Source organism: Tenrec ecaudatus, chromosome 4 (assembly GCF_050624435.1).
Source record: "Tenrec ecaudatus isolate mTenEca1 chromosome 4, mTenEca1.hap1, whole genome shotgun sequence".
Classification (NCBI taxonomy): domain Eukaryota; kingdom Metazoa; phylum Chordata; class Mammalia; order Afrosoricida; family Tenrecidae; genus Tenrec; species Tenrec ecaudatus.
This window is the reverse complement of record NC_134533.1, coordinates 137344960-137360467: the sequence shown is the minus strand read 5'-3', so window position 1 is coordinate 137360467 and position 15508 is coordinate 137344960. Positions and strand designations below refer to the sequence as shown.

At 41.0% G+C, this 15508-nt stretch overlaps 1 protein-coding gene across 1 annotated transcript in view; it reads left to right on the top strand.

Moving 5' to 3' along the window:
• PLS1 (plastin 1) overlaps positions 1–15508 on the top strand; it is a 125651-nt gene that overhangs the window by 82178 nt on the left and 27965 nt on the right. Inside the window, exons 6-9 of the mRNA XM_075548827.1 lie at positions 1410–1491; positions 5841–6006; positions 6088–6230; positions 9627–9722. Coding sequence (XP_075404942.1) covers positions 1410–1491; positions 5841–6006; positions 6088–6230; positions 9627–9722 — 487 coding nt within the window. The remainder of the gene's footprint in view (positions 1–1409; positions 1492–5840; positions 6007–6087; positions 6231–9626; positions 9723–15508) is intronic.

The following is a 15508-nucleotide window of genomic DNA, read 5'->3' as shown; positions in this document are numbered from 1 at the left end:
ATCATTCTCAAAACATTTGTTCTCCACTTAAGCCCCTAGCATCAGCTCCTCATTTTCCTCTCCCTCCTCCCTCATGAACCCTTGCTAATTTATAAATTATTATTCTGTCATATCTTACATTGTCTGACATCTCCCTTAACCCACTTTTCTGTTGTCTGTCCCTCAGGGAGGAGGTTATATGTAGATCCTTATAATCTGTTCCCCCTTTCCAACCCACCCTCCCTCCAACTTCCTGGTATCACCACTCACACCAATGGTCCTGAAGGGGTCATCTGTCCTATATTCCCTGTGTTTCCAGTTCCTATCTGTACCAATGTACATCCTCTGGTCTAGCCAGATTTGTAAGGTAGAATTGGGATCATGATAGTGGGGGTGGGTGGGTGCGAGGAAGCATTTAGGAACTAGAGGAAAGTTGTATGTTTCATCGTTGCTACCCTGCATCCTGACTGGCTCGTCTCCTCCCCGTGACCCTTCTGTAAGGGGATGTCCAATCAGCAATACTGCTACCACCCATAATTGATTATTATATTCTGGCATGTTTCCTTCTAGACTTTTCTATGTTGTTTTTTCCTGAAAAACAAAACAACGGAAACCTTACCTTACTTATGATATCCTCTATGTCAATGGTTCTCAACCTGTGGGTCGTGACCCCTTTGGGGGGGTGTCAAACGACTTTTTCACAGGGGTTGCCTGATTCATAATAGTAGCAAAATTACAGTGATGAAGTAGTGACAAAAATAATTTTATGGAAAAAAATTTTATGGTTGGGGAGTCACCACAACATGAGGAACTATATTAAAGGGCCATGCATTAGGAAGGTTGAGAACCACTGCTCTATGTGAATATCAACTATCAATTTTTAAGATATTACATCTAATGTATACCTGGACCTCACTTCCAATTCTAATCATTCTTTGACTTTCAGAGAAAATCATAGTTATGGATGGAATGGGCATTTTCTCTCTTTAATTTAAAAGATAAGGTCTATTGTAAAATAGTTAAATTTATATTTACTTCTCTGAAACTATTTCAGTTATTGAGATGTCGGAAAGACCATCGTTTTGCAGGGACAGTAATTTTAACCAAGTGTTTATGCCACCTTGTAAAACCTGCCTTAAGAATGTCTTTGTTTGCATTTCAGGCTGCTGAATGTAATCACTAAATGAAATAGAAATAAGACTCATATAAAGAAAATGCAGAATTGTTAAATATAAGTAGGAAGAAAATGCTAGGATTACTATTTCAGTGACAGACTTCGAATAGGAATACTTCTTAAATTGCTTTACTGAATTAATGATGTGTTACAATATAGTGCATGTTTTCAAAATTTAACTAATTTGAGTGCTTGCAAAAATGAACTGAAAGCATTTCTGGAGTCTTAAACTAAATGATTACCATTTTCACTTTAGCAAAATGATCAACTTATCTGAACCAGATACAATTGATGAAAGAGCTATTAATAAGAAAAAGCTCACCCCTTTCACTGTTTCTGTAAGTATTTTCCCGTTGCTAGTAATTATGTATCTATAGTGTGAAATGTAAAGCCTTTATTAATGGTTACATAGACTCAGATGGAACCTTTGACTTAATATTATTTTGTTTTCCTATAAAAGCTGGATTTTTATTCAATAAAAATTCAGTTATATTTTGTAATGAATGAAATTAAGATCCATAGTACTTTGAATGTTACTTAAGATTATATTCCTGTTATTATTACTGTAATATCAGGTTATCTTATTCAATTATATTATTCAGTTTTCCACTAATGAATAGCTGTTTGATGCCAGAGTTGTTCTTGATTGGTTAAAAGATGAAAACTGACTACACAATAATTAACCATTTCCATAAATTTTTTAACTATTTACACTTTTCCTGTAGTCAGTTTCTTCATTCATACCTTTTTTAAAAGTCCAGAAGTTTATAGTTAGGATTTCCTCCCTCAAAATTTCTAGACTGAGTGTATTTACTGTACACTTACTAGGAAAGTAGTCACTCTTCCAAGCACATTATGGGAATTACCTGACTCCTCCATCAGCCTTATAAAGTAGGGAGACGATTTTTGCAGAGGAGGAAACTCAGGCACTGAGCAGTTACAGTGTCAGAGCTAGGACCTGCTCCCCCGTGATGCGGCCCACTTAGTCCAGTCACTTTGCTCTATTGCCTCTTCCATGTGGTAGCAGGAGTAGTGATGAGTCAGCATGCCAGTGTTAACAGAAGCTACTGATGCTGCCTCCTTGTCCACCACCAAGTGCTCTCCTGGATTCTGTTAGTGTCCGCAAGAAAGACAGGTAGTCCTTTACAGTAGGCACATGACTGGTCTGGAAGACGATTCAAGGAGTTCTCCCATTTTCTGTCATCCTTGAAAAGTGTAGGCTTAAGGTTGATTTCATGGCTTCTTGTTCCCCGCTTGCCAAGAGGGTAAGCCAATCATGTTGTAATGCATATTCCTAGCAGAGACTGTCATTTGAAAATGGATTATTTCTTACTACAATGATCCTTTTATATCTTGCATCAGGATGATTTGTCTAATACCCATGGCTGTAGAAAAGAATCGTTCATATATTTGTAGAATAAATGTACATGCCATAAAATTTTAAAGCTCTCATTATGAAATACAGAAAATTTTAATTTTATAAATGTACTGTTTGGTTTCACTTTTAATATGTTTACAACACATTAAAGAAAGCAGAGAACTCTAATGGTTTTGTAATAGCCACAGAATGGGTGCAAAAGGCTAGTATGTAACTTGGCTTTTCAGTATTATTAGGGGGAATAGTTTGGGTGTCTAAGGTGCTTGAGAGAATGCCAGCGTGTGCCGAGGAGAGACTGAGGCATCTGAAAGGCAGCAGAGTCTTACTGTGGCTGTAATTCTGTCTCGTTTATGCAGTAATGTTAGCGCTATGGGAGCTGTCAGCTTCACATGAAACTCTATTCCAGAGAAGCCTCATTCTTTTGTGGAAGATTGTAAAAGTAGCGATGAAAATGTTTATCATCCCTGGCAGGGTTTTGTGGTGTCCTGACACAGGCAAGAAGAGAAAGACGAAAGGCTGAATCTGAAGCCTGTGTAAGAGTAACAGAAGCAGGGCAATGGAGTTCATCTGATCTTGGAGTTGGTCTTGGCTCCCTCTGCCCAGGGTACTACTGACTGAGCTGCATTCCTGTGCCTTGGCTGCTCGTTATGGAAGTAAACAGTGATTGCGGGCAGTGATTCAGGAAACTAACAGAGGAGCGACTGTAGGAAATGTAGTCTAGTCACTGTAGTGTGAAAGTTCAGGGTGATAACATATCCTCATACACAGAAGTATGTTTGGATATACTCTACATTTACATGTATATTCAAACACAACTATTTTTAAGTTTACTTTACATACAATCACAGTTCAAATATGGACATTTGAAATCTCATTTGTACATTCCAAAATGGAATAAAGTGACAAAGTATAAAATAAGAATGAAATCCAAATAGAAAATCCTGCCTTTATTCTTCCTGATCCAATGAATATTAACACAAAAGGAATTCATCTGGAATTGAACTTTTATGGCAAATGAAAGTTTGTAAGGTGATAGGAATTAAAGGGAAGAAGGTTTGCAGTTTATATTTGAGACCGTTAGTAAAGATTTAAGATTGTTAATCAAATTTAAAGGAACCTATGAAGCCATCTATAGCAACAGCATAAACTTTTCTCCCTGATGAAAATATCTTAAGAATAATTAGATACTTGATACAGAAATAAAATGGAAAATAATGCATGACAAATCCATTATTTGCATTGGTAAATGTGCAAAAGATCTCTTTAAAGTATTGAGAAACAAGGATGTTACTTTGAGACTATAGTGTGCCTGACCCAAGCCAAGATATTTTCAGTTACCTCCTATGCATATTTAAGCTGGACATTGAATAAGGAAGATGAAAAAGAATTGATGAATTTGAATTAGGGTGCTGGCAAAGAATATTGAAAGTTCTATGGACTGCCAAAAGAAGAAACAAATCTGGCTTGGAAGAAGTGCAGCCAGAAAGCTCCTTGGAGGCAAGGATGATAAAACTTTGTCTCTTGTACTTTGAACATGCTACTAGGAGACACCATACATGGTAAAGTAGAGGGGCAGTGAGAAAGGGAAAGCTCTTAGACAAGATGTATCGATGCAGTGACTGCGGCAAAGGACTCAAAAACAAGAGCAAAGGTGAGGATGGTGCAGATCCAGGTAGTTTCCCTCCGTTATAGATGGTTGCTGTGAGTCAGAAGAACAATCCAGGATAAGCTGTCGTGTTTGCATGTGTCTTTTGTTAATGTGCCTGTTTTACCGACTAGGACACTGAAACACAGGGAGGAACAAAACATTCTGTCGTGTCTCAGGTGTCTGTGGTTCCCTGCTGTTTTTGCCTTTCCCCACAGACTCACGTCTCCAGGAAGTGAGGCTTGGTACTCAGGACAGGTATCATGTTTAGAGCTGGAGACCGCCTCTCTCAGGCTCTCCTGTTCTTGTTGATAAGATGTTTCAGGGTTGCATTTGGGTAATTGTGACCTACTGCCTCCTACTTCTCAGAAGGACAATAATGTTGCATTTCCATAGCAGGACCTATCATTTACGTGAAGAAGCACATTGCAGCTCTTTGTTTTCAATCATTTTAAATAAAAAACTTACTGTATGATATCCTTGTAAAGTCACCATTTTTGTATAAAACTAATATCCAAAGCTGTTTCTCCAAATGTCTCCAACACAACCTGTTCATAAGACGAAGCTGAGTTTTTGCTTGCTGCAGGATATCACCTCACTACACTTTGACTGCACCTGGGGGGTGGGAAGGGAAGACTGAAGGTTTAGTGTAAGTGAATCTTTCCCTGCAAGAGGGAGGAAAGGATGTAGACATGACTCTCCCTGCTCCTTCTATGCTTCCATTCACTCCTACCATTTACTCATTCGTGTTTAGACATTGGGAAACCCCAGAAGACAGAAGCCCTTGTGATCCGAGAGTATACCTTCTAACTGGGAGAGACAGGAAAATTGACAAGTACACATTTATCAGAGTGACATGGAGTAAGAAAGCAAAGGAATGGCATCAGGGATTGTGGCCATGGATAGCATTCTCAGAAAAGGCTCCACAGTTAAGACTTATTTGACCAGGCTTAAGGAATTGTGACTATTTGGGGGAAGAATATTCAAGGTAGAAGTAACAACTACTCTAATGACAACATGCACTTGAAACAGTGAGTGAGGGGGAGGCTGTTGGAATGACAGGGAACATCTGAGATAATTGTCAGTGGTACACTGTGGAAGATGGAATGGAGAGAGTGTGGCGTAAGGTGAGGGAACATTAGGATGGAACTTTGAAAACTATTGATGAAAGAGTCTGACCATTCCCAAAGATATTTAGAAGGTGAAATCAGCAGAAATTGGGTGACTAGATGTGGGAGACAAGGATTCTGCACAGGTTTTTGACCTAGTGAAAAAAAAAAGTGAATGAAAGTTGATCCAGTCAACAAAGACATAAATAAATTAGGAGCCTTTTTAAAACTAGGGATGGTAGGAGATCAGGGAAACTTTGGAAAAATTGCATCCATTTTGGACAAGTTGAATTCAAGGTATTTTTTTAAATTAAAGTATTTATGGCGCATCCAGGTTGACACAACCTAGGTAAAAATAGCACTTGGGACAATATGGGTTAGAGAAAGGATTTGGAGCACATAAGCACATGGAGGTGAGAGTTACAACAGTGAGACCTTGGTTGCATAAAACACTATTTTAATATAATCTAAGATTCCTCCACTGTACTGTTTCTCGCTTATCTTCACAACTTGCAGCTAGGTTTCAGATGCATTTTGTTCTTGGTTGCAATCTAGGAAAATTTAAACCTTGCCCTGAATTCTGCCTCTGCCATTGGCTGCACTGTTGTCAACATTGGTGCACAAGACCTCAAAGAAGGCAAACCCCACTTGGTCTTGGGACTTCTGTGGCAGATCATCAAAGTTGGTCTCTTTGCTGATATTGAGATTTCCAGGAATGAAGGTAAGACCACCAAAATGGTTTACTTTTTTATTGGCATTACTCATTATAGAAAGTCTTTACATTTCATTGTTTTTCTTGCAGCTCTGATTGCGCTGCTAAATGACGATGAGGAACTAGAGGAGCTAATGAAGCTTTCTCCTGAGGAATTACTGCTACGATGGGTGAATTATCATCTGACCAATGCAGGATGGCGCACCATCAATAACTTCAGCCAAGACATTAAGGTTTATGTTTTAATCCTCAAATTTGTGAAATGAAATAAGAATGGAATGTAAAACATTAAAGGCTTAAGATTTACATTTGAATTAAATTTAAGTCAAAAGGACGCCAACAATCGAAAATGAAATTTTATATTTCCCTCTGAGGGGTAGTTTCGTATAAAAATGGCACTGGAGTGGTGCCTGCCCTCCTCTAACATGGGAAAGGGAGAGCGAATCGTCACCATCAGTCCCAGGTTGACTCCTGTGTTATCCTGGGTTGTTGAGAGAAACAAATCCAGAGGCATTCGTGTGTGTGAGAGACAGCTTCATATGAAAGAACTGTTGAATATTGAGAAAACACCCCAGTCCAGTCCATAAGTCAGATATTAGTCCATTAATTCCGCTTTAGACTCATGCAGCCCATACAATGATGCCAAATGCAGTAGGATCACAGGCTGGTGGGTAAAAAGGCTTGTGGATCCAGTGGCGGTGGAAGCATCTCTAGGGCTATGGCTGTTATCAGGATGTGTAGCAGAGTGTGCCCCACTCCCTTCCAGGGAGGAAGAGAAGTTCCTAGAATCCTCGTGAGAAGGCCACACCCACAAGGCTGCGACTTGATCCTTCACTCTTAAAATCCAAGAGTTGACATGAGATTATGTAATTGCCACAACTCCTATAAGGTAGAGGCCAGGCCTGCTTCCACCCTCTAACCTTCTTAGCAATTTTGAACAGCTGTCTCTCCCACGGCATGCTTTGCTTCTTTGCTGGGTTTGATATTTTGTTGTAGTGGGCACACAAAATTCATAGCCCACTCTCACACTTAGGGGTTTATTGGTAATTTAACAAGTTACACTTCAGTATCAGAAGCTCTCGGGATACAGTTCACTGATCAGGCACAGCCAGGGCCCATCGTCCTTTGATCTCTGCCTCACTCTGGCAAGTGTTACAAACATCTTTTAATTCTGCTGATCAAATGCCTAGAGTCATCCTAGTCCCCACTTTAGTCATGCAAACTCTAAAAAAAAAATAGAAGCAGATATATTGGTTTTCATAAGAAGTATAAGTGGCAGCTGTGAAAGGAAGGCTAAGGATGCAAAGGCCAGTAAGACACGGACATGGCTTGGGGGAAACAATGAGTACATAGGCAGCTATCTATTGCTGCTACCAAGCTACTCAAAGTCGATCGTTTAAAAGAGCAGCAATTAGTTATTTCTCATGATTCTTTGGGTTTACACAATTTCCTTGGGTGAGTCTTTTACTTCATATGGGTTTGCTGGAATCACTAACTCAGCTGCAGTTGGACTAAGCTGGAAGGTCCACAAAGACCTCCTGTCTGGTGCCTCAGTGCTCCTCCACAAAGTCTCTCTACATGGCTAGCTTGAGTATCCTTCAAAGTCAAACTCATTGCCATTGAGTTGATTCTGATTCACAGTGAGCATCCTTAGAGGGTGTGATTTATAGAGGCTAACTTCAAGAGGAAGGAAGCAGAAGCTCCTAAAACTTTGGCATAGAAATCTTTTTATTGCGGGCTCTTACAACTCTTATCATAATCCATATATCCATCCATTGTGTCAAGCACATTTGTACATTTGTTGTCTTCATCATTCTCCAAACATTTGTTTTCTACTTGAGCCCTTGGTATTAGCTCCTCATTTTTCCCCTCCCTCCCTCACTAACCCTTGATAATTTATGAATTATTATTATTTTTCCATGTCTTACACTGTCCAATGTCTCCCTTCACCCACTTTTCTGTTGTCCGTCCTCCAGGGAGGGGATTATATGTAGATCATTGTGATCAATTCCCCCTTTCTTCCCAACCTTCCCCTTCCCCTCCTGGTATCTTTACCCTCATTATTGGTCCTGAGGGGTTTATTTGTCCTGGATTCCCTGTGTTTCCAGCTCTGATCTGTACCAGTGTACATCTTCTGGTCTAGCCTGATTTGTGAGGTAGAATTGGGATCATGATAGTGGGGAGAAGAAGCATTTAAAAACTAGAGGAAAGTTGTATGTTTCATTGGTGCTCTACTGCACCCTGTTTGGCTCGTCTCCTCCCTGCGGCCCTTCTGTAAGGGAGGGTCCAGTTGCCTACAGATTGGCTTTGGGTCTCCACTCTGCCTCCCCCTCAGTCAAAATGATAGGATTTTGTTCTTTGATGACATAGAAATCTTAAGCTGCCATTTTACTAAATTCTATTGGTCAAAGCAAGTCATTAAGCTAGCTAAAATGGGGGCTGGAGAGCCAACTCTGCTTTTTGTTAGGAGGAACTGCGTGTACAAGGGTAAGTCAACAAGTATTACTACAGAAAATTTCATTTAAAATATCAATGTGAAATTATTTTTGGCATATCCTTCATCTAAGTCTCTATGCTTATAAAGATGGAGTTACATCTCTCTAGCCTTCCCCAGAGAATTTTGCATTCTTGATTTTACATATCAAAACAACAGTGTAGATATCCCCAAGGAATTCAAATTGTGTTCCTTTTAGATTTTCTTTGAATTTGTAGAACAAAAAGCGTGACAAGGTTGGATGGCATGGGTTGCTCATATAAGTCCTCGTGGCTACTCTCACTACCCTTGAAGAATGAACCAGATGCTTTGTTGTAATGGGTCTTGGGGGGGGGGGTTCCTCAATGCAACGTACCTGGCCTTTTTCTCACCAATACAGTTATCAAGTTTCTGAAAAGTTTTTCATAATAAGCCCCTGTGATTTTCCTTTGTCCTTTGAGAAGATCTATCAAGATTCCCCATTTGGAGTCCCCAAAACACCTTTGCCATAACCTTCTGATGTGCTCTCTTGGCCTTAACTTAAATTAGTCTAGCAGAGTCCCATGGAGGTCAGTGGTTTCAATGGACCCTATTTTTTGAGAGGGGCCTTAATGAAACTAAGATAAGTGCGTTAGTGTGAGAATTTGTTTTCAGCCACCCACTGATCATAGAGACATGCTCAAACATGTTGTATGTGATAAACGCATGCATACATAAACAGGAATAGCGGTACCTTTGGACTTATCAGATTTACTGTGAAGCACTATGACAGCCACTTTGGGATGATGGGAGTGTGAGTAGCGCCTCTTTGCAGTGCACAGGCTGCTGGAGAGAACACATCACTTCCTCTTTTAATAGCACGAGAGGGTGCTGTGCAGTATGAGAGAACCAGGCAAGGCTTCCACCAGTTAACACCCGACTTGAGTCTTCAGTGATGCTTAGGGGAGTCAATCATGTGCAAAAGGTGAGGAAGGGAATTCCAGCTGCAGGGAAATAATTTCTAGAATCTCAGAGTTGTGCGGCAGCATGGCATGTTTAGGATTCTTCAAGCAATTCTTCGTTTTTAAAGATTCTTAGAGATGGGGATTGTTTCCTCTATTATTTCCTAAATTCAGTGATTTCCTTTATTTTAAAAATTCCATTTCTTTCCTTACAGGATTCAAGAGCCTATTTTCACCTGCTTGATCAGATTGCTCCTAAAGGTGACCGGGAAGATGGCTTAGCCATTGCCATTAACCTTTCAGGCTTTAATGTGAGTACGTTTTAGAGTGCAATTCTCGATAGGCAGCATGCCCTTGTAGCGACCTCAGCCCTTCATTAAAATGTACCATTGGGTTGTCAAAAAGGTTTTCCATACCCTGGGCTTCAAGTTTACATACGGAGTCACCAGGCTTCCATGGCTACACAAAGAACTTGCAGAATTCTGGCCTTGAGTCTATATGGACTCAATCCAACCTTCACATTTCTTTGGTGCAACCTAACTTTGATCCACCAGTGTACTGTCACTGTGCACCAGGAAAGGGAGCAACATTTGTACATTCATTGCCCTCATCATTCTCACAACATTTGCTCTCCATCGAAGCCCCTGGCATCATCAGCTCTTCAGTTTTTCCCCTCCCTCATGAACTCTTGATAATTTATAAATTAGTATTTTGTCATATCTTGGCCTGTCCGACATCTCCCTTGACCCATTTTTCTGTTTCTCTCCCACAGGGAGGAGGTTACATGTAGATCCTTGTCATAGGTTCCCCCTTTTCACCCCACCCTCCCTCTAGCCTCCAGTATCACCACTCACACCACTGGTCCTGAAGGGATCATCCACCCTGGATTCCCTGTGTTTCCAGTTCCTATCTGTAACAGTGTACATCCTCTCGTCTAGCCATATGTGTAAGGTAGAATTTGGATCATGATAGTAGGGGACAGAGTGGGGAGGAAACATTTAGGAACTAGAGGAAAGTTGTATATTTCATCGTTGCTACATACATCGTACCCTGACTGGCTCATCTCCTCCCCAAGACCCTTCTGTAAGGGGATGTCCAGTGGCCTACAAATGGGCTTTGGGTCTCCACTCCGCACTCCCCCGCTCATTCACTCTGGTAAGATTTTTTGTTCTGATAATGTCTGATACCTGATCCCTTCGACACCTCATGATCACACAGGCTGGTTTGCTTCTTCCATGTGGGCTTTGTTGCTTCTGAGCTAGATGGCCGCCTGTCCACCTTCAAACCTTTAAGACCCCAGATGCTATATCTTTTGATAGCCGGTCACCATCAGCTCTCTTCACATTTGCTTATGCACCCATTTGTCTTCAGCAATCGTATCAGGAAGGTCAGCACACAGAGATATGATTTGTTTGTTCTTTGATGCCTGATAACTGACCCCTTCGGCACCTTGTGATCACACAGGGTGATGCAGCATGGTCTTCTTGGCTTTTAAAGACTTTGCTTTGGCTTCCATTTTAGAAGGGGCAGGAACTTCCTTCTTTACCTTCAGTGCCATCTTCATAAAAAGCGTTTGTTAATCTTGTATCCTGACCCTCTACCATATTCCTCTATTGCTTCCAGCACTTTTATTATGGCGCTTTGGAGGTTTTCAATATCTAGATTCATGTGATCTGCAGACAACAATCGGTTTACTTCTTCTTTCCCTAAATCATAAATGCCTTTGATGGCTGTTCTTTGCCTTATATTGTTAGCTAGCACATCCAGTACAATGCTGAATAAAAGTGGGGACAGGGGCATACTTGTCTGCTCCCATTTTTCAGTGCGATTGTTTTTATCTTTTCTCTGTTGACTATAACACTGGCTATTGGTTTTTCATATATAGCTTATATTATATTGAGGAATTTCCCTTCCATTCCTAGATTCTTGAGTGTCTTAATTAGGAATGGGTGCTGGGTTTTGTCAATGATTGTTCTGCATCTATCAATATTACCATGTGTATCTTGTCCTAGTCAATGTGATTGAGAATGTTGATCAACTTTTGAATGTTACAATGCCCCAACATCCCTGGAATGAATCCCACTTGGTGATGGTGAATTATTAATTTTAGATGCTTTTGTATTCTATGGGCCAATATATATATATATATATATATATTTAATCGTTTTATTGGTGACTCATACAACTCTTATCACAATCTATACATACATCAATTGTATGAAGCACATTTGTACATTTGTTGCTCTGATCATTCTCAAAATATTTGCTCTCCACTTAAGCCCTTGGCATCAGCTCATTTTCCCCCCTCCCTCCCTGCTCTCTCCTTCCCCCTTCCTCCCCCCTCATGAACCCATGATAATTTATAAATTATATTTTGTAATATCTTACACTGTCTGACATCTCCCTTCACCCACTTTTCTGTTGTCCATCCCCCAGAGAGGAGGTTATATGTAGATCCTTGTAATTGGTTCCCCCTTTCCACCCCATCTTCCTGGTATCACCATTCTCATCATGGTCCTGAAAGAATCATCTGTCCTGGATTTCCTGTGTTTCCAGTTCCTATCTGTTCCAGTGCACATCCTCTGGTCTAGCCAGATTTGTAAGGTAGAATTGGGATCATGATAGTGGGGGGGAGGGGAAGCATTTATGCATTAGAGGAAAGTTGTATGTTTCATCATTGCTACACTGCACCTTAACTGGCTCGTGTCCTCCCCACTACACTTCCATAAGGGGGAAGTTGACTACAGATGGGCTTTGGGCCCCACTCTGCACTACCCCTCATTCACAATGATGTGATTTTTTTTTTGTTCCTCGATGCCTGTTAACGGATCCCTTCAGCACCTCGTGACCGCACAGGCTGGTGTGCTTCTTCCATGTGGGCTTTGTTGCTTCTGAGCTAGATGGCCACTCTTGTTTACCTTCAAGTCTTTAAGACCCTAGACACTGTATCTGTTGATAACTATACTCCATTAGCTTTTTTCACCACATTTGCTTGTGCACCCACTTTGTCTTCAGCGATCATGTAGGGAAGGTGAGCATCATGGAATGCCCATCTGCTACCTTAATACTAAACCTATACATATATGCACATAGTTCTTCTATTTCCCCATCTTCATATATAAATATATTTACATATGTACATGCCTTTATTTAGACCTCATAAATGTCCTTTGCATCCTAGTCCTGTCCTCTATTTCCTTTTACTTTCCTCTTGTCCTACTATCATGCTCAGTCTTCATTTGGATTTCAGTCATTCCTCTTGGTTACATTACCCTTGATCATGCCCTATGAGGCCTCCTATACCCTCCTCATCACCGATTTGGATCACTTGTTTCCTGGTCCCTGGGTTTGTTATCACCACTTCCTTTCCCCCACCTCCCCTTCTCCCATGTCCCCTTGGAAAAGTCAATCTGGTTTTCTCCTCCAGATTGTTCATCCAGCCTATTTTATTTAGACAGACCTGCTGAGATAATAACATGCACAAAAACAAGACAGAGCAAAACAAATCAACAAAACAACAATAATAACAAAAAGCCAATGACCAAAAAAACCCAAAAACCAACAAAAAAGAAAAGCCTGTAGTTAATTCAAGGACTGTTTGTTTGCCTTTAGGAGTGTTTTCCAGTCGAGTCTGATGGGGTGCTAAGCCCTGGCCCCAAAGTCTATTTTTGGTATTCCCTGGGGACTTGGTTGCTCTGTTCCCTTGCTGTTCTGTTGCACACCCTTAGTGTTTTGCCTTGGTGTGGTGGGATCAGATCGAGCCCAACTCCCACACTGTGTCTCTAGTGTTATCCCTGTAGGGTTATGGGTCGGTGATGGATGTCGTGTCTGATAGTGGGGCCAGCCATATGATCTTCTCTGTGGATTGGCTGCTCTGAGTGGGAATATTGTCCTCAAGCCTTGGTGCGCCAGGAGGTGCTCCACTCTCTCTTCCTCCACCTTTATTTGCTCCCGTATGCTCTGATCAGACATGTCCCTCTCCATGAGTTGCAGCTTCAGTGCTGTCCTTTGAAATAAATTCTTCTACAGGGACGGGCAGGTTTCCATGTAGTTGGGATTGGGGCCAGCCCCTCAGACCTCTCCACTGGTTCCCTACTCCATGCCAACATGTTGGCCAACATTTTTAAAATCATTTTATTGGGGGTTCTTACAACTCTTATCACAATGCATCCATCCATCCATTGGGTCAAGCACATTTGTATATGTGTTGCCATCATTCTCAAATCATTTGCTTTCTACTTGAGCCCTTGGTATCAGCTCCTCATTTTCCCCCTCCTTCTCTGGTCCCCCCTACTCCATGAACTCTTGATAATTTATAAATTATTATTATTTTGTCATATATTACACCATATGACGTCTCCCTTCTCCCACTTCTCCGCTTTCCGTCCCCTAAGGAGGAGATTATATGTAGACCTTGTAAACTGTTCCCCCTTTCTCCCTTACCTTTCCTCCACTCTCCTGGTATCATCATTCTCACCACTTGTCCTGAGGGGTTCATCTGTCCTGGATTCCCTGTGTTTCCAGTTCCTATCTGTGCCAGTGTACATCCTCTGATCCAGCTGGAGTTGTGAGGTAGAATTGGAATCATGATAGTGGTCTGGAGGAAGCAGTCAGGAACTAGAGGAAAATTGCATATTTCATCATTGCTACACTTCAACCTGACTGGATCGTCTCCTCCCTGCAGCCCTTATGCGAGGGGATGTCCAATTTCCCACATGGGCCCTGAGTCCCCATTCTGCACTCGCCATCATTCACCATGCTATGATTTGTTTTGTCTTTGATGCCTGATCCCTTCGAAGCCTTGTGATCTCACAGGCTGCTGTGCTTCTTCCATGTAGGCTTTGTTGTTTCTCAGTTAGATGGCCCCTTGTTTATCCTCCAGCCTATAGGACCCCAGATTCTATATCTTTTGACAGCCTGGCACCATCAGCTTCCTTCACTGTATTTTCTTATGTACACGCTTTGTCTTCAGCGATCATGTCGGGGTGGGCTGATGTGCTTCTTCCATAATGGCTTTGTTGTTTCTTAGCAAATGGCTGCCTGTTTATCTTCAAGCCTTTAAGACCCCAGATGCCATATCTTTTGATAGGCGGGCACCATCATCTTTCTTCACCACTTTTGTTTATGCACCCGCATTGTCCTCAGTGATCAAGTTGGCACAGGCTGGTCTGCGTCTTCCATGTGGGTTTTGTTGCTTCTCAGCTAGATGGCTGCTTGTTTATATTCAGGCCTTTAAGACTTCAGATGCTATATCTTTTTGTGGCTGAGCACCATCAGCTTTCTTTACCACATTTGCTTGTGCACCTATTGTCTGCAGTGATCGTGCCAGGAAGGTGAGCATCTCAGACTTTTCCAATTTTTTTAAAGGAATTTTGCATCCATGTATATTATAGATATCAGTCTGTAGTTCTCTGTTCTTATGGGATCCTTGCCTGCCTTAGGCTTCAGTGTTTTACTTGCTTCATAGAAAGAGTTTGCCATCTTTTTCTATGCTCTGGAAGAGTTTGTGTAGGATAGGTGTCAACTTTTCCCTGAATGCTTGGTAAAATTCTCCTAGATTTGTTTTAGTTGGTAGTCTCTTGATAACTTTATCTGTTTCTTCGATTGCTATGGATCTGTTGAGTTTCTTGACAACTATCTGGGATATTACAGGGAGGGATTATTTTTTTTAAGTACTTCTCCTTGTCTTCCAAGTTGTTGAATTCATTGGAGTACAAACCTTCATAGTACTATATAATTAGCCTTTTAATTTCATTAGGGTCCCTTGTAATTTCTCGTTTCACCCCTCATCCTAGCTATAGATATTTGTTCCTTCTTTTACTTTTGTTAGGTTTGCAAACAGTCTGTTGATTCTGTCGATCCTTTCTTTTTAATTTTTTCCTTATTTTCCTACTTTACCCTGGTTTTATAATTTCTAGTCTTTTGCTATTAGTGGGAGCATTCTGTTGACTCTGTTCCAATTGCTGGAGGTTTTGTGACAGTCTATCAATCATAAATCTCTCATCATTTTTCATGTATGCATTTATCACTATCAAACTTCCTCTTATAACAGCTTTTGCTGTGTCCCAAATGTTTGGTATGTAGTGGTCTCATTGTC